The 24,964-nt window shown below is 39.2% G+C and overlaps 1 protein-coding gene across 1 annotated transcript; it reads right to left on the bottom strand.

Annotated features, from left to right (window-relative positions):
• Positions 1 to 3,391: 3,391 nt before the first annotated feature.
• Positions 3,392 to 24,269, bottom strand: LOC126016054 (caspase-13-like). The gene is made up of 9 exons (XM_049778572.1): positions 24,225 to 24,269; positions 19,011 to 19,253; positions 13,694 to 13,809; positions 12,513 to 12,686; positions 11,251 to 11,485; positions 10,379 to 10,519; positions 8,623 to 8,732; positions 5,270 to 5,372; positions 3,392 to 3,545 (listed from the first exon to the last, which is right to left on the bottom strand). The coding sequence occupies exons 1-8, from the start codon at positions 24,229 to 24,231 to the stop codon at positions 5,274 to 5,276; spliced, it is 1,125 nt and encodes a 374-aa protein (XP_049634529.1). The 5' UTR covers positions 24,232 to 24,269; the 3' UTR covers positions 3,392 to 3,545; positions 5,270 to 5,273.
• Between the last annotated feature and the right edge of the window lie 695 nt (positions 24,270 to 24,964).

Genomic DNA, 24,964 nt, shown 5'->3' with positions numbered 1-24,964 from the left:
CTTTATTCTTTGGTTTCTGCTATTTTCAGATCACTTGGTATTTTGTGACCTCTCCAGTCTATACTGAGTTGATCTGTTTACTTCAAATTTTATCTGGAGTCCATGATCATCACACAGTGGTTACTGGCAGGGCTTTATGTATAGACATTCTAGCACTCGACTCTCCACCAGTGTCTCTGCTACTCTCCACCACTGGCCCAGTAGTTCCTCCATATCCTACCCCACTCCTATCCACCCACCCACCCACCCATCCACACCAGCTCCCCTGCCCTGCTATGGTTACGTTTACTATTAAAGACTACCAGTTTCTGTTGCCTTTGAGCATTTATTTCCTTATAATACTTTTTATAATCCCTAGATAAGGTCTGTCCCTCTGGCGATTGACTGTACTCAGCTCTCAGAACCCTCCAGAAGCTGGAAGCTGCATGCTTTCTTAATTCTCACAGCCAAAAAGTAGTTCCATATTTCTTGATCTAGTCATCTGTTCTGGAAATTTGGATTCCTTCCCTATATTGACACTTGTGAATAATAAGTTTTGTGTGCATCGTTACATGGTTATATTTGTGTTTTTGTGTGCATGCATATGTGCTTTAAAATATTTTTCCAACCAAAGGGAGGTATATGGTAGTTATGTTATTGGATTTCTAATACTTTTGTGTATTATTTGGAGGACAAGGTCTTTATCAATATGAGTTTGGTGATCTTTGTGATGTGTCTCATGTACTAAGCAAGTAAATATAAACCTGAAAGGGGAGCAATAGTCCAATAGGTAATGTGGTGCACTTGGCTGACCTGGGCTGAATCTCTGGTGCCCCATGTGTTACCCTAAGCTTGCCAAGAGTGATCTCTGAGTGTAGAGTCAGGAGTAAATCCTGAGCATTTTTGAATGTGACCCCCAAAACAAATTAAACACAGAAAAAATGATAAATAAAAAATCAGCTAGTACCTTTAATATGTAATAAATATCCTATATAATATAAGCTGTAGTATTGTTAACACTTGAAAAGCCCTTATCATTTAAATCTCTCTTTGCCTCAAAAGGTGATATATAGTGTCTGATGGCTCAGATTCTATTCAAGTCCCACTGTGCTTACCTACTAGCTGTGGACAATCTCTGACTATTCTGTTGTTATTAAAAGTCTTGTCGTGTATTAAATGTATGTCACTCTTAGGAATAGATCCTTGGAACACAAAAATACATACAAAAATTTTATTTGCACCCATATGTGCATCCCAGCACTATTTCCAATAGCCAGAATCTGTACGCAACCCAGTGCCTGGCAACAGATGAGTGGCTAAAGAAACACAATGCAATACTATGCAGTCATTAGGAAAAATAAAGTCATGAAATTTACATATTCATGGATGGATATGGATATTATTATGCTAAGTGAAATTAGTCAGAGGGATAGAGAGATAAACGTAGAATAATCTCATTCATCTGTGGAATATAACAGAAATAAAAACCAGTGTGGGGATGATATCCAGAAATAAGAGATGTGTATTAGGAGGCTCAGGCCATGGTAGGAATCTTGTCACAAAGAGCAGAGAGTGCACTTAGAGTAGAGAAGTGTTTATTATTTTTTAATCTTTATTTAAACACCTTGATTACAAATATGATTGTAGTTGGGTTTCAGTCATGTAAAGAACACCCCCACCCCTTCATTAACAATAGTACAAACCACACTGTCAAAAAAAAAGAGAGAGAAAGAGAACAAAATGTCTGCCCAGAAACAGATGGGAGGAAGGGAAATGGGGGAGTGAGGGAATAGGGAAGAGGGCCTTAGGGAGACTGTTGAAATTGGTGGTTGGAAATGTGCATAGGTGAATGTTGTTATACATTGTATGTCTATAACTCAATCATGAACAACTTTATCTGTGGACAAAACTGTAGTATGAACAACCTTCTAACCACTGTGTTTAAATAAAATATAAATAATAAAACAAAATAAAATAAATGGAGGGGCTGGAGAGATAGCGTGGAGGTAGGGCATTTGCCTTGCATGCAGACGGACGGTGGTTTGAGTCCCGGCATCCCATATGGTTTCCCGTGCCTACCAGGAGCAATTTCTGAGCATAGAGCTAGGAGTAACCCCTGAGAACTGCCTTGGTGTGACTCACAAACCAAAAAAATATAAAATAAAATAAATAAAAAAATAAATAAATGTAGATATTGTGAGAGTTAGACAAAGTCCTCTCCAACAGTCAAACTTCTGTAGTACTATGAATCTAAAATATGCCATTACAGTTCTATTTAAATCTGGAGCTTCTATTTTCAGTCAGTTATTACTTAACAACCCTTCTACATGTGATATATATCCAGAACCAAACCCTTAGAAAGTCAGAGATCATGACACCAGGTGGGGCATGGAGTGGTGTACTGTAGGGTTTCCACCTTTGTATGAGGCCCTTGATTGTTGTCCCACACCAATGACCCAGGCACTGCCCAGCATTGATGTATCTGGTCCCAGCATTCCCAGCCCGTGTGCCTAAGTTTTCAATATTCTCCAGTTCAAGTTTCTTTGGAAGCATCTCCTTCCCCCAACCCTTATAAAGTTCTTTACAAAATTTAAATTAACAAGGAAGCTGCTTAGACCTCTTCAGAGGTATTCAAGGTCTTCCTGTTCTTTGCTGGGAACTCTTAGCCAACTAAGCTATCTACTGAGCCAAGGATGAGCCCAAGGAGGTGAGGAAGTGGTTCTGTTTGCATCCTATCATTTAAAGAACCACCAAAGACACCTAGGCAGTATTTAGCAACCCACTGTAATTTGTTGGCATTACTCGGGACCACCAGGACCTTATCTGGAAGTCTTTGGGAGTCATATGATGCTGGGATCTCATCTCAGTGGGGGTCATGCATGCTCTGGGCCCCAACCTGTGGATTATTTCACTCTGTTGACTTCTCTAAATTGCAACTTTCTCTCTTCCATAAATGAAATTCCTCATTGCTTTCACTTCCCCTGAGCAAATATTTGCCTTCCTGTGCAAATAATCCAAGGTTGCACCATCTTGGACCCCAAAAAATGTCCAAAAAACAATTAATCTTGGCTATAAACTAGAGAATAATATTTCCTATACGCTTGAAAATGTGCACGTATTTGAAAAGAAAATTATGGGAAAAAGAAAAAGAAAAGTAAATTCGGTTATGGAAGGGCAAAAGAAAATACAGGAAATCATTTGCTAAAATAATAATAATTTACTAAAGAAAAAGATGAGGCCAGCCTAGCGTCTGTCTGTTCACAGAGAAGTCCAGGTGTGCCTTGTTTTACGTGACTAAGGTTATTGTGCTTTGCAGAGAGCAGGCTGGTTACATACAGATACATGGCCAGGCAGCATGTATGTGTCTGCTGGCATCATTTTCTTCATAGCATCTGCTTGTCTCCATTTCCACGGCTGCACAGTGGAACTTTTCTTGACCATTTTCAATGGAAATTTGTTTTATACTAGAAGTCCCTTTTGTTCACCTTCATTCCATTTTATTCTCTATCTCATTATTGAGATACTTTTTAGAAGCTATACAGAAGAGCTGGACTACCCAGGGTTTCCTAAAAGAGAAGAAAAAGCACAATGTCATGCCTTAACAACTCAGATCAGCTCTTGGTGAGATACTTCACTGTCTTCCTGGGCCATCTGCCTCTTCCTGTGGATTCTATTGGTGACCCTTTTGTCTGGATATCAGAGAGCCCTCGGAAGAGTTCTTATACTCTGTGCTGAAAAGATCATGGATAGAGCTTATGTTCATTCAAGCCAACGATTTGTAAAAGTTTACCATGCTATTCTCTAATCCCTTCTGGTCATGCTTCTCAACATCTTTCTGGACTTGTCCATTCTTTAGAAAGAATAAGCTTTCTATATGCCTTAAGCTTACTACCTTCTTGCAGATTGTAGATGTTTGAAAATCATTTCCCGGAGTGGGCTGTCCTCCCCATGTAGATTCACATGGAATACTGCCCTCTTTCCCCTTCCAGTTTCCATTCTTGGAATTGACTATCCTATGAATAGTCCATCTTTCTCTGTCTTTTGACTCCTTTATTTTTCTCCTTAGGTTTTAGCTATCTGACATATGTTCTCTATATATGCTACATATATATGTACATATATATATGTACATATATATATATCTGCACTCACTATGATGTGGATGTATATTTGCTAAGCAACTAGACTAGAACCTGCAACCCAGTAAATGCTTGATAGTGGATTAAATAATGCAACCTCTAATACGGTTCTGTGAGCTAATTAGCAACTAAAACCTATTTTGTTGATAGATCTATCTAAATATAATGATGAAGAGATGGAATGGGTAAAATATTGGGATGAATATGGGGCTGGAGATATAGTGCAGCAGTATGGCATTTGCCTTGCACGAGGCTGATCCAGGACGGACCTTGGTTCGATCCCTGGCGTCCCATATGGTCCCCCAACCCAGAAGCAATTACTAAGTGCATAGCCAGGAGTAACCCCTGAGCATCACTGGGTATGGTCAAAAAAAAAAAAACAGAAAAAAGGCATTAGATAAATATCAAAATATAATTTTGATTATTTGTGAAGATTAAAGATATGATTTAATGTTGTGTCACATGAAATAGTCCTGAGTAAATTAATTGCTTAGTCTAAACCTGTTGTACCATTCTCAAGTGATAGTATGACTGCTTGAATTCAATTCTGAGACCTAGCTTGGATCCAGCCTCAGAGTGGCTTGTGATGTCCAACATGAAAAGAGTCAGGAAGCCCTTCAGTACTGATCCCAGTTTTTTAGTCCAAGCCCTGCTTCATGCTGCCTGTTCAGGGTAGCTGATTTTTGTGATGTGGCCCCTGTGTTGACAGCATCAAAGTTCTTGTTCCCTTCAGTCAGTGTTTCTGTTCTCAGTTCTTCCAGAACCAGGGATGGTATTTGGTTATTCAATGTGTGAATAGGAGTAAAGCAGAGATGGGCATAAGTGATAGTCCTAGTCTGAATCAGTTTGTTTTAACAGTTGTTATGCTAATCCTTCATTGTTTCTTATTTTTTGTCTTGGTTTGGTTCATCTCTTTGATTTATAGGTTAAAAATGTTACAGGTTGATACAGATCTTCCATTGAGAGATTATTAAGTAGAATAATACAGAATATTGGTAGAATAATACATAAGTTTATTGGCAAAATAATAATAATATCTAATTATCAAATCACTATACAAAGAATACTAGTCTAATCATGCAGTTTATTTAGCTGTCCTTTTCATAAAACCTCCTCACTAATATTATTTTCCCACTTATTTCATACTTAACTGTTTCAATGGCCAGGAAAGAGGTAGAAATATCTTGTCAGGGACTGCCGCTCGATAGTTGGCATCTGGATTTTAATACTTGGCTTGTCAAATGACTGTTGTACCTAGAAATAAAAAGTAAGTCTAGATAAGACATTCCTATATCTACTCATAGCATGTCCCTGGAAATGTGTCTGTTTTCTGATATTCTGAATTTCTTAGTACTCTAGAAGTGAAAATTATTTTTATCCCTAAGTGCCTAATCCTGGAAACTTTATTTAGCAAATTTTACCCCCACTATTGATGAAGTGCCTAGAAATTGTAAAACCTACCTACCCCACAACTGTGATAGCCCCACTTATTTTAATCACTCTGACCCACCCTTTAAGGGTCAGTCTTCCAACTACAACCTATGCATGGATGGCCAATGTCTGTCTATAAGCAGATGTCAGTATGTGGTGGATTCCTTTATGCTTGTTAATATGTATTGTACATAATTCCTGCCTATGTTGTAATTAGTCCCTGTTATTTGCTATTCTCCCCCACCTTCACCATTTTACCAAACCCCTGATATCCTCTTACTCCTCAACTCGATCCGTTATTTCTAGCTATTTAATTTTTTTTATCTTCAGTTCTTCACTACTCAGGAACTAGAACCTTTCCCAAGCCCCAGCAAGCTGCCACTCAGCTCCCAAAGTGAAAGAATATCCTCTCAGTCCCCTATCTCTTGCCCAGGGAAGAAGCTGCAGCCATCCATCCTGTTGACTAATTCTATGTGGCCCCTTTTTTCCCTCTTCCCTCAATGTGGACTGTTGCTTGCTAATAGATTCAGCTTCAGAGTGACCCCAGCTCGAGTACACTACCTGATCCATGACTGCTGCAAGTCATTTCTCAGACTCCACAAGACCATGGTGAAGGATGAAAATGTGCCCTAGATGTTATCCTCCCTCAGACTATCTCAAAAGACTTAATATCTATATTTTCTTTGAATGTTTCTGTGGGTGCATTTTCTTAATAATTATAACCTTAGTGTTTATTTCCAGAGATAGTCTCCCTCAACACATTTTATGTTTATTTTATTTTATTTTTTTTTATTTTGCTTGTTTGGGTTCTGCTTAGTAGGAAGTTCTAGTAGAAAAGTCTTGCTTGGGATACAAGTTCAGGTCAAAACCAGGGCACAGAGACAGTATAGTATAGCTTGTTATTTTTACCCACAAATGTGCCAATAATATTATATGGTATCATTCCTTTTTGCAAAGGCACACTAAAATGGAAAAACATTATGCATAGAAAGAAGTTCTTATCGATTAGGGATAAGAACCCATAAATTTTATGATCCATGGTGCCATCCACCCTGAACATTTGTTATGGGGGCTTGACTTAGACCTCAATTGATCTGATGTCAACTATCCAACCATGAACCATGGATCTCAACCTGTTCCCTGCACTCATACCAGGAATTAAACTCCCCCTATGGAAGGCCCCAGTCCCTAGTACTGCCCTGGCACCAACTTGCTCCAGGGCAGGATTATATGACTCCCTAATGACAGGGAACAGCAACAATTTGATCTAAGAGCATGTTGGCCTACCTCACCACCTAAGAATTAGATGAAATGAGAAGAAACTCTGTCCTAGGATCTGTGCAAATACTAAGATTTCTAATTACAGAAGACTTACTATGACAACCCTGACTACTGAGCAGAACAATTCCTCGGGCTTAAAGAAAGACCTTGGGGTTTGAGAATTAACATGCTCGAGCCTGTAGACAGTCTTATGACAGTATGCTTCATGGTAGAAGCACCCTGTATCTCTTAGACCAAGGGGATTTTCTTTCTAATTTATCCAACATGTACTGTGCCTATTTAAAAACTAAAAAAAAAAACTTGATACACCTGGCCCCCATTATTTTTCTTCTTTTCTTCTTATAATTTTACTTATAGCTTCTAATAGGGGCTTCTACCATTTTTACAGAAGCATAGAACATGAATAATCTTGTTCTGCTTCATATGTCTTCCTACAAATTGAGGAAAGAAAAAAAAATAGTGATTGGACCCAGGTGCCAAGTGGTTTCAGGAGCATTGACTGGAAATAGAAAATGTTCAGATCTAAAAATCCAAACCAAATTCAACAATAGAATCACAATAGAATCAAGATACCCAAACAATAACAAGTTGAACACAGAATTGACCTGTTACACTAGCAGTCCAATACACTAAGGTGGGGGGTATGGGATGCTAGGCACTACAGTAAAGGGAGGACAACACTGGTGGTAGTAATGGCCCTAATTTACTGTCTCTCTGTGCCTTAAATATAACTGTGAAAGAGTAGAAATTTCCATTGGTTTCAATAAAAATTAAAAATAAGGTCACACTTTCTCTTGCTACCAGTATTTTTCTAACAAAGGAAGGAAAGATAAGTTTATTTTTTGTGTATCTTCATAAATATGATGTGGCAACACATTGATATGTGAAGAAAATGTGTTTATGAAGTCTTTACTTGAATGAGTGATAACAGGTCAAATCCAAACATATGCAGTATATAGAGGCGGCACAGTGGAGCAAAAGAAAGAAGAGGGCATGTAATATCAAGCCACTCTATTGGAATAACATTTATCCCAGTTTTCTCTTAGTTAGTTAGGGTTAACACCTTGCCTTGTACTTAAGCATCACTCCTGGCAGGGCTTGGCAGTGCATATGTGGAGCATATGCATCAAACTGAGGCCAATTGCACATAAAGCATTAGCCTTATTCAATCTACTCTTTCAGCCCCATGTGTTATTTATTTATTCCTACATTAGCAAGATATATTCCATTATTTAGCAGACTACACAATTTCTATTTAATAAGATAAATGAAGAATTAAATATACATTTTTATTCTTCAAAATTCCCACCATCATTTTATTGTTACTGTTGTTTTTATTAGTGTAATTATTACAATTTTTGTTGATTTTGTTGTTTGCGGGGCCATACCCATTGATGCTTTAGGGTTATTCCTGGCTCTTCACTCAGAAATCACTCCCAGCAGGCTGGGAAAAACATATGAGATGCCAGGGATGTAACAGGGTTAGCTGCATGCAAGTAATAGGCACTACCCTCTGGCTATCCCTCTGGACCCTATTATTACAATTATAATTATAGTAATGTAACACATACCCTAGAAGTACTTATTTTCATAATTTTGTTCTGTTTATTCTAGTCTCCAATGTTGCCACACTGTTATTTTCCTTTTCTAAATCCCATTTTTGTCCCCTGAATGATGAAGGAAAGCTTTTGATTGCCTGACAAAAATTTCCACTGTCACTTGAAAGGCAGATGCAAGTGACACATTGGTGAGTTAATAAAGGTAGAAAACAGGGCCAGAAAGGCTCACCTACCTTTCTAAATACTTCTTCCAGGTGAAGGCGCCAGGCGTATTTTTGAAAGCAGGTGACAATTTGCGTGATGAAAGGAGAGCCCATCTCAATGTCTCTCCAGGACATGTTATCTACAAAGAGACAGAGGACAGTCACAGGCTGTGATCTTTTTTGTAGTATTGGTTTCCTCTTTTTCTTTCCTTTTTCATACCCAGAAGTGCTGGGGCACTTCACACTTCTGTGCTTAGGGGTTGATCCTGATGGTGTTGGGGACCATTGACAGTGCCAGAGATCAAACCCAAATCATTTTTACCCAGTTTTCTACCCATATTCTATCTCTTTTGCTCTTGTTACTTTAACATTCAAAAAAAAAACCTAGCTTCTGAATTATGCTGACATGTTTAAGAAAAACCATGATAAACTGACATTGACTCATTTCCTACCGAAACGAAACAACAGTAAAAACCTGTCAAAGACTGAGCTAAGGAGACAGCATCTCAGAACTGCAGACTGTCAGAGCAAGTGCACTGAGTACTTGGGACTTAATTTCTACCAGGCATTTTATTTGGTTTTGAAAGGGGATTTGAAAAAAATAAAGACAGAAAGTCTTACACAAGAAAGTAGAATATCTCAAATGTTAAAGAATGTCTCCATGCTTACTGAGTGAATAAACAGTAAAACAAACCCAGCTTCAAGGGCATTTACAGAGGATTCCATTGCTGCCCTTCAAAAAGTAATGGGTCATTTGGGACTAGAAAGATAGTACAGTGGGAAGGCATACAAAATGAACAACTGGAGTTTGATCCTGGTACCCTAAGTGGTCTCAAATGTACCTCCAGGAGTGATGTCTGAACACAAAGCCAGGAGTTACCCCTCAGCATAGCTGAATGTGTTCCAGAAGCCAAAAGGAAAAATACAATGAAGGAAAAAAGAAAACCCAACACCTGAACATATTCAAAGGAAGTTTCTAAAGTGGAGGATATTGTACCTCTAACAAGTGGTTTTAAAGGCGACTTAAAACAAACTTCATAACAAAGAAAAATCCTAACTTATGGCTTCTTTTTTTGTTTATTTGTTTTTTTTTGGGGGGGGCCACACCCAGTGATGCTCAGGGGTTACTCCTGGCTATGCACTCAGAAACTTCTCCTGGTTTGGGGGCCCATATGGGATGCCGGGGGATCGAACTGCAGTCCATCCTAGATTAGCATATGCAAGAAAAATGCTCTACTGCTTGTGCCACCGCTCAGGCACCCATAATTTAAGGCTTAAATTGAGTATCTAGAGCAAAGCTGATCAGGTAAACCCTAGCATATTATTTTTTACCTCTTTTAAGCAAGTGTTCAGAATAATGCTGGAAGAATCTTAAATGCTCACAGAGGGGAAAAGATAGAGGACAGAGCAGGAGATAATCACTGAAGAAAGTGCTGTTAAACAAGTTCCTATCAAAATGCTTTGTAGAATGTTAACTAAATGTAATAGAAAACCAAAGCAACCAATTAGTGATAGATGGTACAGGGGGATGAGGAGGTCCTGTAATAGATGATTTTTAGTATTTTGTACCTCTTTAGCTATGAAAGCTAACACATAAAATACATGTACAATGTTAAAAAGTTAGGGGAAACCTTTCTTTGTAGCTAACATAAAATGTAAACTATATTCAAGAACATGTAACACCTCTCTCTTAGCTTCCCTACATAAGACTCTTCATTCCCCAGGGTTGCACACACACACACACACACACACACACACACACACACACACACATCTGGGCACATACGTGGGGTTGAGGAGTAGAAGGCGATGAAGTCCTTTTCAATGTGGGTTCGGGAAATAGCATCTTCCTGCAAGTTTTCGAGCAGTGGCATAGGACTGTCGGTCCAGGCTGCACTGTCAGGCACTTTCACTTCCCCAAGGTTCACTGTGAAAACAACAAAGGCCATGCTGAGCATCAGAAGCCAACGCTTATGGGAGTTCTAGTCTCTCCCACCTTCTCTGTCTTCCTGTTTGCTGTCATGAGCCAATGTATTGTGCCCCTAACAGTGACCTCACGGTGTCAGGAAGCAAGTGCACTAGTACCCCGAAACTTCCCTTTTCCTCAAGAGCCAAAGGCTTCATTTTAACTACAGAACACCAGAGCATGGTTCCTTTTTACATTGAAGTTATTTCTGCTTCATCGCTGGCCTCCAAACTCAAACAATTCCCCCAAACTCAGAGATGATTGAAGCCACAGAGAATTTTGACTGTGGCCCCATGTTTCTGTCTCCCTGACTCAGTTCCTTTTTAGGAAGACCTGAGAAACTACGAGGGTGCTGCCATCCTGTCCTTTCCCTCCTTCCTGAAGTGAAGCCAAAGTGAAGTGAAGCCAAAGTCTGTAGAGGCAGTGGCACTAACATAAACACTTAGCCCAGGAACTGAAGTGTTTACTAGTCTGATTCAGGAATCTGGGTTCATTACCTCAGTCCCTCTTGTGGATAAATTGACTAGAAGTTTCTCAGCTGGCAAATCGGCCTGTACTCTGTGGTGTTTTCTACAATTTATGACCCCATTTTTTTTTGCCAGGTCTGGCCCAATGGGCTTAAACTAATATTGATCTCATATGTATCACCCCACAGGCAGGACAGTGAGCTGGGGCAGCCGTCCTGGACTCACCCCCGCGGCAGGCCTGGATGATGAGGACCTTGGGCTTGTCCTTGAGGTGGAGGCAGTTACGATTGTTGAAGATGCGAAAGACAGTGTCATAAGGCAGCATGTCGGGTTGTTCTGAGCAGTGCGTGGTTCCACAGATTCCCTCCAGCAGGCCATGGGACATGAGCACCAGGAATGTGCTGTCTGAGGTGCTGTGCTCGGGGCGGGCAGCGAATGCCTGGAGAGCTGACTTCATGTCCTACAACAGTGCCAGGGTTCTTTGTTAAGACCTATGCCCAGTCAGCCCTGGAACCACAGTGTAGGCCTACCAGCCTACACTCCATAATGATGATTCACTAGCATGTTGCTTTTGGTCACGGAACAAGGTTCAACCCTCAGCTCCTCCTGGCTCTCCACTCACACTCTCTCCTTGATGCATTTGTCATTTGCTCTTGTTACTTACCTGCTTTTTCTTTTCTCTCTAGACTTTTTCCCCAATTGTGGATTAAGAGTTCTAAGTCTTGTGTGCTTAGTACCTCTTCCTTACAGGCCTTCCCTGTGGTGCTAAATCAGTTCACTATCTGGCATAGACTTAGTACTCCCTTAACAGGTGCCAACCTCCTGTGCAACTCCAGTACCACATCTGTCTTAGCTTAGAGTCTCAGGGATGGTCACTGGTGGCTGTGTCAGCCCTGAGCCTTGACCCCCAGATAGCTGTTCTTGATTTTTTTCTGTCAGTCCTTTCTACTCCTCACTTCCAACCTGTGTGTTTATTTTTCTGTATTTACATGCTGGGTACCTAACATATGGCCTCACCTCAACCTGCTGTTGACTACTATGCCTTGACATCTCTTTCTTCTTTTTCTTTTCAGTCTGTGTTCACTCCTACGAAGACATATCAACACCACCCTTTGGAAATAGCCTGTTCTGTACCTTGGGTGCCCTCTTTCAAGTTTAGCAAGATCACAGGAATTAGGAATTTTCCAGATCATTTACTTCTTTTCCTTCCCAGTACCAGGACTAGCATGTGGACCAGAGCAAGCTCCTTCTAGATGTTCCTGACTCCAGAACTTTTTGAAACCCAGATATCTCATGTTTGAGCACAGAAGATACTTTGGTTACATGTAATTATTTCTTCTTCTTTTTATTTTTTTTTTTGTAACTACACCTACACATGTCTACATATAGATAGTTGAGTAGACAAGAGTTGGTTTAGCAGAGTTTTTCTGTGGTGAGAAATCTGGGGTTCTGGATCTATTTGCTGAGGGATAGGGGAAAACCCTGACCTTGGCTGTGAGTTGCTCTTCTACATGCACTGTGTAGTCAAGACTCTCCAGAAGCATCTTCATCTCCGCAATGTCACGTTCGGCTCCCAACCGAGGAGAGAGATGATCGAACAATGTGTTGCAGATGATGAGAGCCAGGCGGGTGCGGCTTTCTTTCTCCTTTATTGGGTATATCTGCAGTGCATGGGTGCCAGTAAGTCTCCTTACCAATGTTCCTCAACCCATCAATATCCCCACAACAGGGATTTGGTTGGATGCCCCCTTCTTGAGCCAGTCCCTCATGACACCGTCTTGCTCTCTCTTTCAGACATGAGTTGGAAATAGAGAGCAATGAGAACTGGAATAAAATTGATTTCCACAAAGCTGCAGCAAGATCCAATACATAGCTAGGAGTGTTTTTTTTATCAATAATCTTAAGATTTCAAAACGGTCCATCTTCACCTATTTCAATCCACTCTCCCTTGCCTCTTTGTTATCTTTTATAAAAGGCATATTTGTTATAACTTTTATAAGATCCAGGACAATTTCTATTGGTTCCAGTTAAATAAATGAATATACCCAAAGGTCCAGTGTCACGATAATATTACTATTATTATTAATTTCTTTATTTCGGTTTGAGCACCATACGGGATGGTGTTCAGGTCTTACTCCAGTTCTATTCTCAAGAATTACTCCTGGATTGACTCAGAGGCCCATTTGAGGTACCACAGATTGAATTTGATGACCACATGTGAGACAACTACGTTCCCTATTCCCACAGTCTCTTCAGCTCCAATAACTTTACTACTTTAAAACTGTTTTAACACATCATTATATAATGCTTTGCAGACTTTATGTTTTAAAATGTGCTTAATATCCAAGACTTTCATCTGGAATGCAAACAATTACTACTCAGCCATGGTATCTCATAAATATTTTGATTCCATGACTACAGTTAAAGTGGCCATAAATTTCAAATAGATAAAAAGAAAATAAGTGAACCAAGCCAGAGGTCTCTGATTTGTCATCGGGGGGTGGGGGGGTTGAAAGAGAATTTGAATCTGACGGACACATATGATTTTCTCCCAATAAAAGCACTTATAGAATATTTAGCACTTCCCAGCCTACCGCAATTGTTTTCTTTAAGAATTTATTTAATAAAAACAATGGTTCCTCTCTATTTTATGCACAGAGTATAATACCTCTCCATCTCGTTCTTTACAAAGTTTCTGGTATTCTTCATAAGGACAAAGATTAATGGTGTCCAGAGATTCCACAGGCTCAGGCTCAGATTGTGTGTCTTGGATTTCTGTAATTTCTGCAGAATAATAAATAAAATAGAAGTTGCAATTTCTGCCTTTGTGAAAGGAAATCTACAGGAGATAATGTTCTCATCAAAATAATTTATTTGGTAGTAAATCAAATGTGTGTCTCAATAAAAAACACTAAATCAATAATGTTGGTGATAATTTTGTTTAATATGTAAAACTTCTAGGTATGTCTGCTATCTAAAATGAGAAAATGTACTCTGTTGATGAAAGATAGGCAAACTTCTTATTCAAGGAAGCAAATCTACTGAAAGATTCTGGAATAGATTTTGATAAGTCTAAAAAGACAACTCAATAACTTGTGGTCAATTTTGGGCATTATATGTCCTGGGAAATAACATTTAACTTTCCAACTATTTGCCTCCAAAATATTTGGTCACCCATGTGTACTTTCAGTTGTCTGTAAGTCAAAGAAGACTGAATGGCTAAGTACTGTCTAGTAGAAATCATATTTCTTGGTATGATTTTATATGTTCTTGGACCCACACAGAGATAACAGAAATAATATATTCAATTTGAGATATTATATGCAGAGTAATATTGTTGAATCATTTCATAGCCACAATTCAAATACTTTCTTATTAGCCCTGTCTGGCTGGGAGTGATCAGATTGAATGCTTGTGATCTATAGCTAACCCACACAACACTTACTGGTCATGAATATCGAACACTTAGAAGATAACTATGCAGGTCAGCTGTTAGATTTCCAGCAACTTCATTTGGAAGTCTCAACATTTCCAGAGCAGAGTGGCTTCAGGTAGTCTTGACTATGGAGTGATGTTGGTTAGTTAGATAAAGAAGGGTTGTCTAACTATTCCTGTTCCCAGATCCCAAGCACTGTTGGTTCTAGATTCTAGCATATTTGTATTTTGAAACTGCGGAAAATCTGACACACTGTTTTTTAAGCAATGCTTCAAGGGTGAGGAAAATATATTTCCTTTTGGAACATATTTCTGATTCATCTTGACCAAAGTCCCATAGAAATGCAATAGAATGCTAGAGTGCATGATTGTGCAAGGGACTGGAAAAACCCAGAATTTTCCCTGTAGGGGGAAGTGCACTCCATCTGCAGAAATTGAAAGAAATATGTACTAGACATAACAAGATCTGTGTTCATGAATGGTGCAGACCTTTACTTTTAGTTGTACAACCCAGATGGGCCTTCTCTTGTTACCAGGATAAAGTTCCTATTATCCTTGATCAAATTTTCAGGTACTATCTGTTAAAATATTTTATCCTTCGTAGTTTTTATGTTTTGGAGTATTTTTTAACCATAGAAACGTCATTATTGAAGGGGACAGGAGTCATGCTGAGGAGACATGCAGTGAAGGGGCAGTTGTGTGCTGTCCTTGGTTGTCAGGGCCCCAGATCCTCCCTGGACCCCCCTGGGCCTTCATGGGTTTCCCTCAGACTGTTGGTCTGGCATGGGTGCTGTGAGGTCCTTTGGGCCAGTCACTCAGATTTGGTGTTTGGGACCTGTGACCAAAAGATAGATTGAGATGAGGGCTGTTTTAGAGTATTTTTCACTCATTTGTTTCTATGAACTTTTAAATAAAGATTTTCTTCCTTTTTTTCAATGCTTTTCTTAAAAAGAGAGTTAAAAGGCTAAGTCTTGCAGCAAAACGTAAGTACCTTGAGGATATGGAAGTTACTGAGCATTTCTTGGTGATTAAACAGTAACTCATGTTTTCCCCCTTTTCTTTCTAGAAGAGTCTACAGTAGTAAAGAGATGTGAACTCCATTGAAAGTTCTTTGTCAGAAAATACTTTCACCTTGCTGAAAGTCACTTAGCTCCTAGATTATTTACAGTTATTTTTCTCTACATTAACAAATGCCAGATCCTAAAAAGACTGTTATGTGTCTGTACCAAGATCATGTTTACAGATAAAACTGAGAAACTGTCAGGCCTTCTATCTTACATCAGAATGTAAAATTGTAATCAAAATGAATCCTTTCATTACAATGCAATAAATATTACAGAACAGAGTGCTCCCCAAAGAGAGCTTTTTTACTAGCCTGGAGGACTGCAGAAAGAAATGAGAGAATTAGGAGTTTAGATGAAAATGTTCATATCTGAGACTTACTTAAGGAACCCCCTGAAATTGATGCAGAAAGTAGGAAACTGGTATGAGTAAAGGCAAAGACCTCACCTCTCTGAGATAGGTCTTCAAATGGCAAATCACAGAGCCAGGCCTTGAGTAGGTACATTCCTATAAATTTGCTAAATAAAGCTTATCAAGAAAAAAAAACGAAGATCTTCTTATCCCCACACCATAGAATAATAGGAAGTGTTTTATATTTATGTCAAAAGGACTAGCCAGCATCTTTATTCTAAGTCCAGCTCATCCAGACACCTGTCTTGCTGTGTCAGTATCTCTTGAATGTTTTGGGGTCCTGTAGTTGCTCCAAGAGAACCCGGACCCCTCATGTCAGAGATCCTCCTCTTATCTGCCTCAGTGCCTGCCCATTAGACAGTTTCAGTTTGTTTTCATGTTTAAACTGGGTGCTGTATGGGAGGGTTTTAGCCACATGTAGTGCTGCTCAGGGCCTACTTTAGGCTCTTGCTCAGAATTTGCTCCTGGCAGTGCTCAAAGGACCACCTGATGCCAGATATCAAACCAGGGCTGGCCAAAATACAAGGCAAGTACCTTAACCTCTATATGATCTGTCCAGGCAGCAGTTTCTTACTTATTGCAATACCTGAGGTTTTAAAACTAATTTTGAGAGGCCAGAGCAGTGGCACAAGTGGTAGGGTGTTTGCCTTGCAGGCATTAACCTAGTACAGATGGCACTTTGATCCCCTGGTGTCCCATATGGTCCCCAAGCCAGGAGCTGTTTTTGAGCACATAGCCAGGAATAATTCCTGAGCATCACCGGGTGTGGCCCTAAAAGTAAAAAAAAGAAGAAAAAAAGAAAAATATTTTGAAGTAACAGGTATATCAATTATGACTTATATTTGCTATATTGTTTTTATAGTTTTTTATATCATCCCAGTTTTTAGTACAATTGCCATTTTATATTCTGCAGATGGGTGTGATTATTTTATGCCTGTCCCTTCCCTCTGACTTATCTCAGCATGATACTCTCCATGTCTTTCCATGTCTAAGCGAACTTCATGATTTTGTTTTTCCTAATATTTATGTAGTGTTCTATTATGTAAGTGATATCATAATTTTTTTTATCCACTTAACTCTTCTTGGGTACTTGGGTTCTTTCTATAAATGATGAGTTTCAATATTAATGAAAAGACAGATTAGGATATAGACAAAAGCAATGGAGAGAAGAGATATGATAGTCCAATTTTATAGTGGGGACATCTCTTCTCCACAAGACATACTTACTAAAGAAGTTTACTGGTTATAAGGAGTTCTCTACAATTTCTGTTGCATTTTAAAGATTATTTCTTATTTTGGATGATAAATAAATACATAGGGCTAGGATTTCTAGTAGAATTCTAATGCAAAATGAATGTGTTGCTGGTAAATTTGGGGCCTAAGGAAATGGAATTATACTAATATTCATAATTTAATCTGGAAGAATTTAATCTTATAGACATCGTTTTGGTGCTAATCTGATGGCATTATATAAATATAAGAATATATTGCAAAGAATATAGGAATATATTGCAAAGACATAAAGAATCATAACTAAATAGTAATTATGGTAATTCAAATACATCTCATGCCTGTTCATTAGTCTATTCTTTCTTTATTTATTTATTTTGGTTTTTGGGTCACACCCAGCAGCGCTCAGGGTTTACTCCTGGCTCTATGCTCAGTAATCGCCCCTGGAGGCACGGACAACCATATGGGATGCTGGGATATGAACCACTGTCCTTCTGCATGAAAGGCAAACACCTTACCTCCATGCTATCTCTACAGCCCCATATTCTTTATGTTTCAATTGCCATAAGGTGCCTAGCACTTGCCAGGAGCAATTATTTATTAATGAAGAAAGTAGCTATATATAATAAAGCAATTATATACTAGGTTAAGAAATGTGGTGGAAGGGGTCAGAGCAATAGAAAAGCAGATAAGGCCCTTGTTTTGCACATAGCCATCCTAGGTTCCATCTCCATACCATATGGTCTTCAGGAGTAATTTTTTGGGGGGTAGTCACACCCAACAGTGCTCAGGGGTTACTCCTGGTTCTGTGCTCCAAAATCAGTCCTGGCAGGCTCAGGAACCATATGGGATGGTGGGATTCGAACCACCATCCATCTGCATGCAAGACAGTAATTTTTGAGAGCATAGCCAGGAGGAATCTGAAACATCTCTGTGTGTGACTCCAAAACAAAACCAAATCAAACAAAACATGGAGAGTTGTTGTAATAATGAGACAGAGGAGATAAAATTGAAAGATATTTTTAGCGGGAATCAAGTGTTAAATTTTAGTGATGCTAGAGTGAAAATAAAAAATGGTCAACCCTAAATACTCAAATCAATGTCAACAACAATAGAATCACGAGACCCAAACTACAACAATCTAAACACAAAATGGACCTGTTACACTGGTAGTCCAGAGGGTTAGGGGTGGAGGTATGAGATGCATGCTGGGAACTAAGGTGGAGGGAGGTCAACACTGTTGATGGGAATGACCCTAATTCACTGTCATTATGCAACTAAAATATAACTATGAAAGACTTGTATTTCACATTGGTTTCAATAAAATAAATAGTGATACTAGTTCTGTGCATCCAGTAATTTTTCTGAGACAAGCAGTTAGAGGTAAGTGAGTCTGAGTACCAGAGGAAGATTCTGGAAGAGATCTGACAACCTGGGCATCTGCATGGATAATAACCACCAGTCTCATCTAACAGAGCATGGGAAGAAGTAGCTGCTGAAAGCACCCCATTTCTCAGATGATGAAGATGAAGAGGGGATGATGATGCCCAGAGAGGTCAGGTATCTTGAAGTCACAAGTCATCCACAATGCTAAAGCCTGAGTTCCAATCCAGGCATCTCTCACTGCTCTGCACTTGAGCAGTTCCTATTAGCACCCAGCTTCTTAGAGGACTGGACAAAAAATTCCTCCCAAGGGGGCTCCTCTAGCGACCAACGAGACCCTCTGTGAAATGTGTCTTGACCAGAGAAAGAATAACAAGAGGACAGCAGATTAAAGAGATTAAAGGAGGAAGCAAAATTGATTCAGGAAATTTGGACCTACGCCCAGTGAATGGTTCCAGTCTTACCTGGGGAACTGGCAATACTTCTGTGGCCTTTGAGGAAGACGTTGGCAAGGGCTGTGCCCACCTCGAAACGTCGCTCCAGGATACAGTCTTTCAACACCTGAATCTTCTGGATAGGTTTGGCTTCATCATATCTTTGCTTCTCTTTTTCCTCCAGTTCCAGGACCCCTTTTTGCATCAATTCTTCTACGGCATTTGTGATGACACTTTTGCCTATTGTTTCCAGAACTTTTAATGTGTTATTGCCTGTATCAAAAACACAAAGATTCTTTTAGCAGCTGGTACCAATTAAAATGATTTCCCTAATCTATTGAGGGTTTCCTATAATACTATCATGAAAAATCCTTGAAAATAGCCTCTGACTGCTTCACTATTCCCAATAGAATTCTGTCAGTTATTCCAATATTCTATTATTCCAGTATGTGGTAAGAAGTTTACTGTCACCTACAACTTTACCAGTAGCTTCTCAGCTCTTATTTTGTAAATTGAGAGGTTCAATTTCCAAGAGCACAGTAGTAACTTCACAATTCTCTTCATTTTGTCTCTTTCTCCCAATAATGATGGTGGTGATAATGCCCTTGAAATGTTTTTTGTTTGTTTGTTTTCTGGGTCACACTTGGCAGTGCTCGGGGGCTACTCCTGGCTTTATGCTCAGAAATCACCCCTTGCAGGCACGGGGGACCATATGGGATACCGGGATTTGAACCACCATCCTTCTGCATGCAAGGCAAATGCCTTACCTCTATGCTATCTCTCCAGCCCCAAGAATGTTTTTTCTTTAATTTTATAATTTCTTTATTTAAACACCATGATTACAAACATAATTGTAGTTGATTTTCAGTCATAAAAAGAACACCCCCCTTCACCCATGCAGCCTTTCCATCACCAATGCCCATTTCTTCCCTCCCCACCTTGGAATATTGACTCAAAGTATTTCCCAATCTCTTGTCTGAAATGTCAATTTTGCTAATTGTGTTTGGTTTTTGTTATGTTGATTTGGGGACCATATCTAGTAAAGCTCAGGGTTTTGTGCTCAGGAATTGCTCCTGCTGATGCTTTGGGAGACCATATGGGATGCTGAGGATTGAAACTGGGTCAGCCAGCATAAAAGGCAAGCATCCTCCCTACTGTACTATCACTCTACCCTAATGCCTCTAATTGTGGTATCTTTTCTCTGCTCTGCCAATTCCATGGTTAGTGTACTATGTTTTTAGATCCACATATTTGAATTCATATATTATTGCTTCCTCTCAGTGCCAAGACATTTAAAAGCACTAGTATGTTTGCTGATTTCATGAATTAATAAATAAACAGATACATCTAGGGTCCTAAGACTTTTAAATCTTATCTCAATCAAAAGCCAACATTAAAGATAATCTTATGATGATCTTTTAATATGGTATATTAACTTGATACTCAATTAATATTTGGGGCTGACAAAATTTTTATTGGGGAGTAATTAAAGTCATAAGTTAAAGTCAGATATTTTAATGTCAGTCCCAAATTTTAATACAGTGAAGATTTACACAGATCTATGAGAAGACAGATACCTCATCAATTTTCAGTTAATTCTATAAAGAAGGTTTTTCTAATTCATTTAGTTGTAAACATAGCTAGATAGAAAACACCTTTTGTTTCTTTGTTTGGGGGTCTCACGCAGAAGTGCTGTGGGTTTATTATAGGCTCTGTGCTGAGGAACCACTCCTGGCAAGTTTGGGGGGATCATATGGAATGCAGGAGATTGAACTGGGTTGACTAAATGCAAGAAACATGCTCCCCCCCCCCTTTTTTTTTAACTATGGCCTCTTTTTTTTAAGGTACGTGCTTTCTGGCCCCAGAAAATAACATTTTTTAAAGAAAAATTCATAAGTACATGAAGAAAATCTTTGGTCCAAAATTTCTAATGTTCACCTCATCCATTGTCCAAGTTATCTTGAATTATACACAAATACTGGTTAACTACTATGAAAAAAACCTGGAAATTACAAATCAGGAATAGTGAATTACAAAATAACATTAGCTTAATAACAGTGGCTATCTCTTAGGATTTGTAGTGTTAAAATAGATATAAATTAATATAAATAATTATCATTAACATTATTATTATTACAAATCCATGCACTAAATATTTGCATAGTGGTCCAATGAGCTAGTTAAATATGTCTCTATTTTATAGTCTATTCAAATAAAATAAACTGGGTTTTAAATCCTATTTTGACATCACATCCTATTCAATTAACCATAACTGTTTCCATAAAAGCTCATATTTATGGAACTCTTGTTGATGCCAAATGATTTTCATGAACCTTCTCAAAGATACTTTGCTTAAAGAAATTCTATTTAGCAAGAATATATCTATTATACAAAGCACCAGAAGTTAGTTAAATAATTGACCCAAATTATGTTTGTGGTAGATAGTATATATATACATATATATATATGTATATATATACATATATATATTAAGTGGGTAGGGTTTAGAATTGTCTAACCCTACTCATCCCACTATACTATACAATGTTTTGTGATGTGTTATTTAAGGCCAAGTCTCTTAAACTGTGATTCACAGCCATATGGAAGCACATAACTGTATGCGGAAGTTATGAAAAATTTGGCAACAGTAAAAAATGTTGCAATGACAAAGACTTTCTACAAAATCAACCACCGCTGGCACCAGAGAGATAGGAATGGAATGAAAGCACTTGCAGGCAGTCAACCCTGGTTTTATTTCTGGCATCATTTCTATTCCCCTGAACAATCACAGGAGTAATGCTTGACCACAGAGCCAGAAGTAAGCCCTGAGCATTGTGAAGTTTAATCTAACTTCCACCACTAAAAACCAACCTGTCATGAATCCAGGGTATTTCTGGCACGTGCTTGCCTGTGCTGAATTGCTGAGGTGAAAGGAGTCATGAAAGGAAATCCTTGTGTTTTACTTTTCATTAGAGTTTAGATAGTTGAGTACAGTTATGATAATATTCATGGTTTTGATATACCTGGTTACTTCCCTCTCCACCACTAACATGCCCAAGACTTTTCTTATATTATGTCAAATCCACTTCCTCCTTCCCTACCAATTCCCTCCCCATACTGCTGAGTAATTTCTGGCAAGTATGAGAAGAGAGAATTTGAAGAATGACAAGAAGCAATCAGATGAGGTCTTCTGACATCTGTTTCACTTCTCTGAACATGGTAGTTGAATGTTGACAAAATGAATGATATTAGGAGAATTATGACAAACAGAAAAACTAAGGAATCTGCTTTACAGTAATTAAGATTACAGTGAATACATATATTTTAAAACTCAGAAAAAAATCTATATTAATTCATAGCCATTTTACCCTAACAAGAAATTATTAGGAGTGGTCAAAGTGACAGTATAGTTGGTAGGTTGCCTGTTTTGCATGCAGACAATCAAGGTTCAATCCCAGGTGCCACTTAAGGTCTCCTGAGCCTTCCAGGAGTGAAACCTGAGATCAGAGCTTTGAGTAAAACCCTGAACACTGCCAGGTGTAGACCAAAAGCAAAAGAAATAAAGATAAAATATAATAATAAAATATAATGTATAATATTATAAAATAAATAAAATAATGAAATGAAATGAAATAAAATAAAATAGAATAAAATAAAATAATAAAATTAAATTAAAAACTAAAATAAAATAAAGCATGGGGCCGGAGTGATGATACAATTGCACACAGCTGACCCAGGATGGACCTTGGTTTGATCCTATATGGTCCCATATGGTCCCCTAAGCCAGGGATATTTCTTTTTTTTTTTTTTTTTTTTTTGGATTTCAGATCACTTCTGGCAGGCTTGGGGGACCATAAGGAAAGCCCGGGGATCAAACTGAGGTCTGCCCTGGGTCAGTGCATGCAAGGGAAATGCCCTACTGCTGCAACATCGCTCCAGCCCCACAGGGGCAATTTCTGAGAGCATAGCCAGGAGTAACCCCTGAGCATCACCAGGTGTGGCCCAAAAACAAACAAACAAAAAACCCAAAGAACAACAAATAGTTCTTAGGAAGCCATTAAATGTTGCTGAGTAAGAAAATTGTATTAGATATTGTTGCAGGCACATACTTAGTGAGGCTCTGGGGATGAGCGTGGAGAAAAAAAATCAAGAAGAAACTGTGTAGTCCTGAAGTAGCCCAAAGACATGAAGAACAAATTCTATCTAGATGCAAATCCTTTGGAGATGGAGAAGCTGAGGAAACCACCCCAAGCAGAAAGCACAAGAGAGCTCCTAGGGCACCTAGATGGCTAGAGATGGGGGGTGAAGTACCATTTTCCCAGGCTCCCTCCTTTGAGCATCAGCTTGCTGAGTCACAGGCAACCACCTTAATCTGAGAACTGAAAAATCATGGAACGTTATCTTGCTACTGTCACCACTATTCATTCTACAGACAAACAGACCAAATCAGTCACACAGAGATTATAAATGCCTACAATGCAAATGGAGAAATTTTCAGATTTAAAAGGGATGAAGTCAGGGTCCAGAGTATAAGAATTACCTGTAGGCCATTCAGAAGTACTACAAGATTGATTTATCACTGTGCTAGGGAAGCTCTTCCTTTGCAGTGGTGCAAGTGATTGGACTCCTGGCTCCGTCTCTGACTTTACACTGTTTCAGAAGACCTGGAAGGCTTGCTCAGGGGGAGCTGAAGGGCTGAGTCTCAGAGAGAATTGAGACAGCAGTGCATAGAATGCTGCCTAGGCTGAAAGCTGAGCCCAAGAACCCCTTCTTTTCAAGGCCCACTGGGTCATTCCCAGAAAGGGTGGCTGGATGCCAACAGCTCAAGCTCCTGGATCTGATTCTTGGAGTGCTGTCTATGAGCCTGCTGACTAATCTGGAATTAAGAAAGAGGAAGCAGTGGTTTCAGCTTCCAGGTTATTCTTCACCACTTGCTGTGTTTTTCTTTTACCCTTTGGTGACCAGAATCCAAGAAGAGAAAAAGGAATGACCTTCTGCCTTGGGGCTCAGATTCAATGTAGAAATGAACTTATTCTCCATGAAGCTCAGGGGAATCCCTATGCAGAGCCTTTCTAGAAGTGCCCCCCCCAACCCCCTAACAAGTCACAGAGTTTTAAGGGACAATGCTCAGCTTGTGCTCAAGCTACCTACTGCCACACAGCTGTGAACTCAAGACTGTTTAAAGTGAGCCCTGGATTGGCAGGAAAAAGACCTCCCACCCAGTCTGCCCTGGCCACTACTCACCAGCCATGATCACAGCTCAGTGTCTGCCGCTATCTGTCTATCCTGGTTCCCGTTGCCTACTGGTCACAGAACTGAAACAGAAACAGAAAGTCCTCATTCTGTTTCTCAGAACAGTGCAGGAACCTAAGGGCAGGGCTTCTAGTTCAGTCAGGAATTTCCCAGATCCTTGTTAGGAAATTCCAGGGGCCAAAAAGGTTTCCCATGTGTACAAACAAGAGTTTTTACTCCTAGTAACTGAAAAAGGGATAAGACAAAATGTTGACCTATAGGTGGATATTGCTGTCTGCCCTCAACCTACTCCACCTTTTCTTTATCTTTATCATACCTCAGCATCCATCCCTGTACTTCAAAACACACTCTGAAAGAGCTTAAATTATTTTTCTTTTTATTTAAAGACTGGCTACAAGGTTGTTCATAAAACATTTTTTTCACAGTAAAGTTGTTCAGGATTGAGTTACAGTTATACAATATACAACAACCTTCACCAATGAACATTTCTCCCCAGTCCCCAATTTCCCTCTCACCCTCCCAGATACCCTTTCCCCTTCCTGTCTCTGGAGCATACATTTTTCTTCTCTATTTCTATCTCACTCACTCTCTCTCTTGGAAGAATTAAAATTCATATCTAACACAGTTAGAAGCACCCTGGTAACGAGCTTTAGGGAAGAAGAAATGATCAAATCTGAAGTAGCTCAAAGAAGGTCTGGAGACCACATGCATTCCTTTGAGATGCAAATCCT

The sequence above is a fragment of the Suncus etruscus genome, chromosome 8 (genome assembly GCF_024139225.1).
Source record: "Suncus etruscus isolate mSunEtr1 chromosome 8, mSunEtr1.pri.cur, whole genome shotgun sequence".
NCBI lineage: Eukaryota > Metazoa > Chordata > Mammalia > Eulipotyphla > Soricidae > Suncus > Suncus etruscus.
This window is presented reverse-complemented; position numbering and strand designations above follow the sequence as displayed.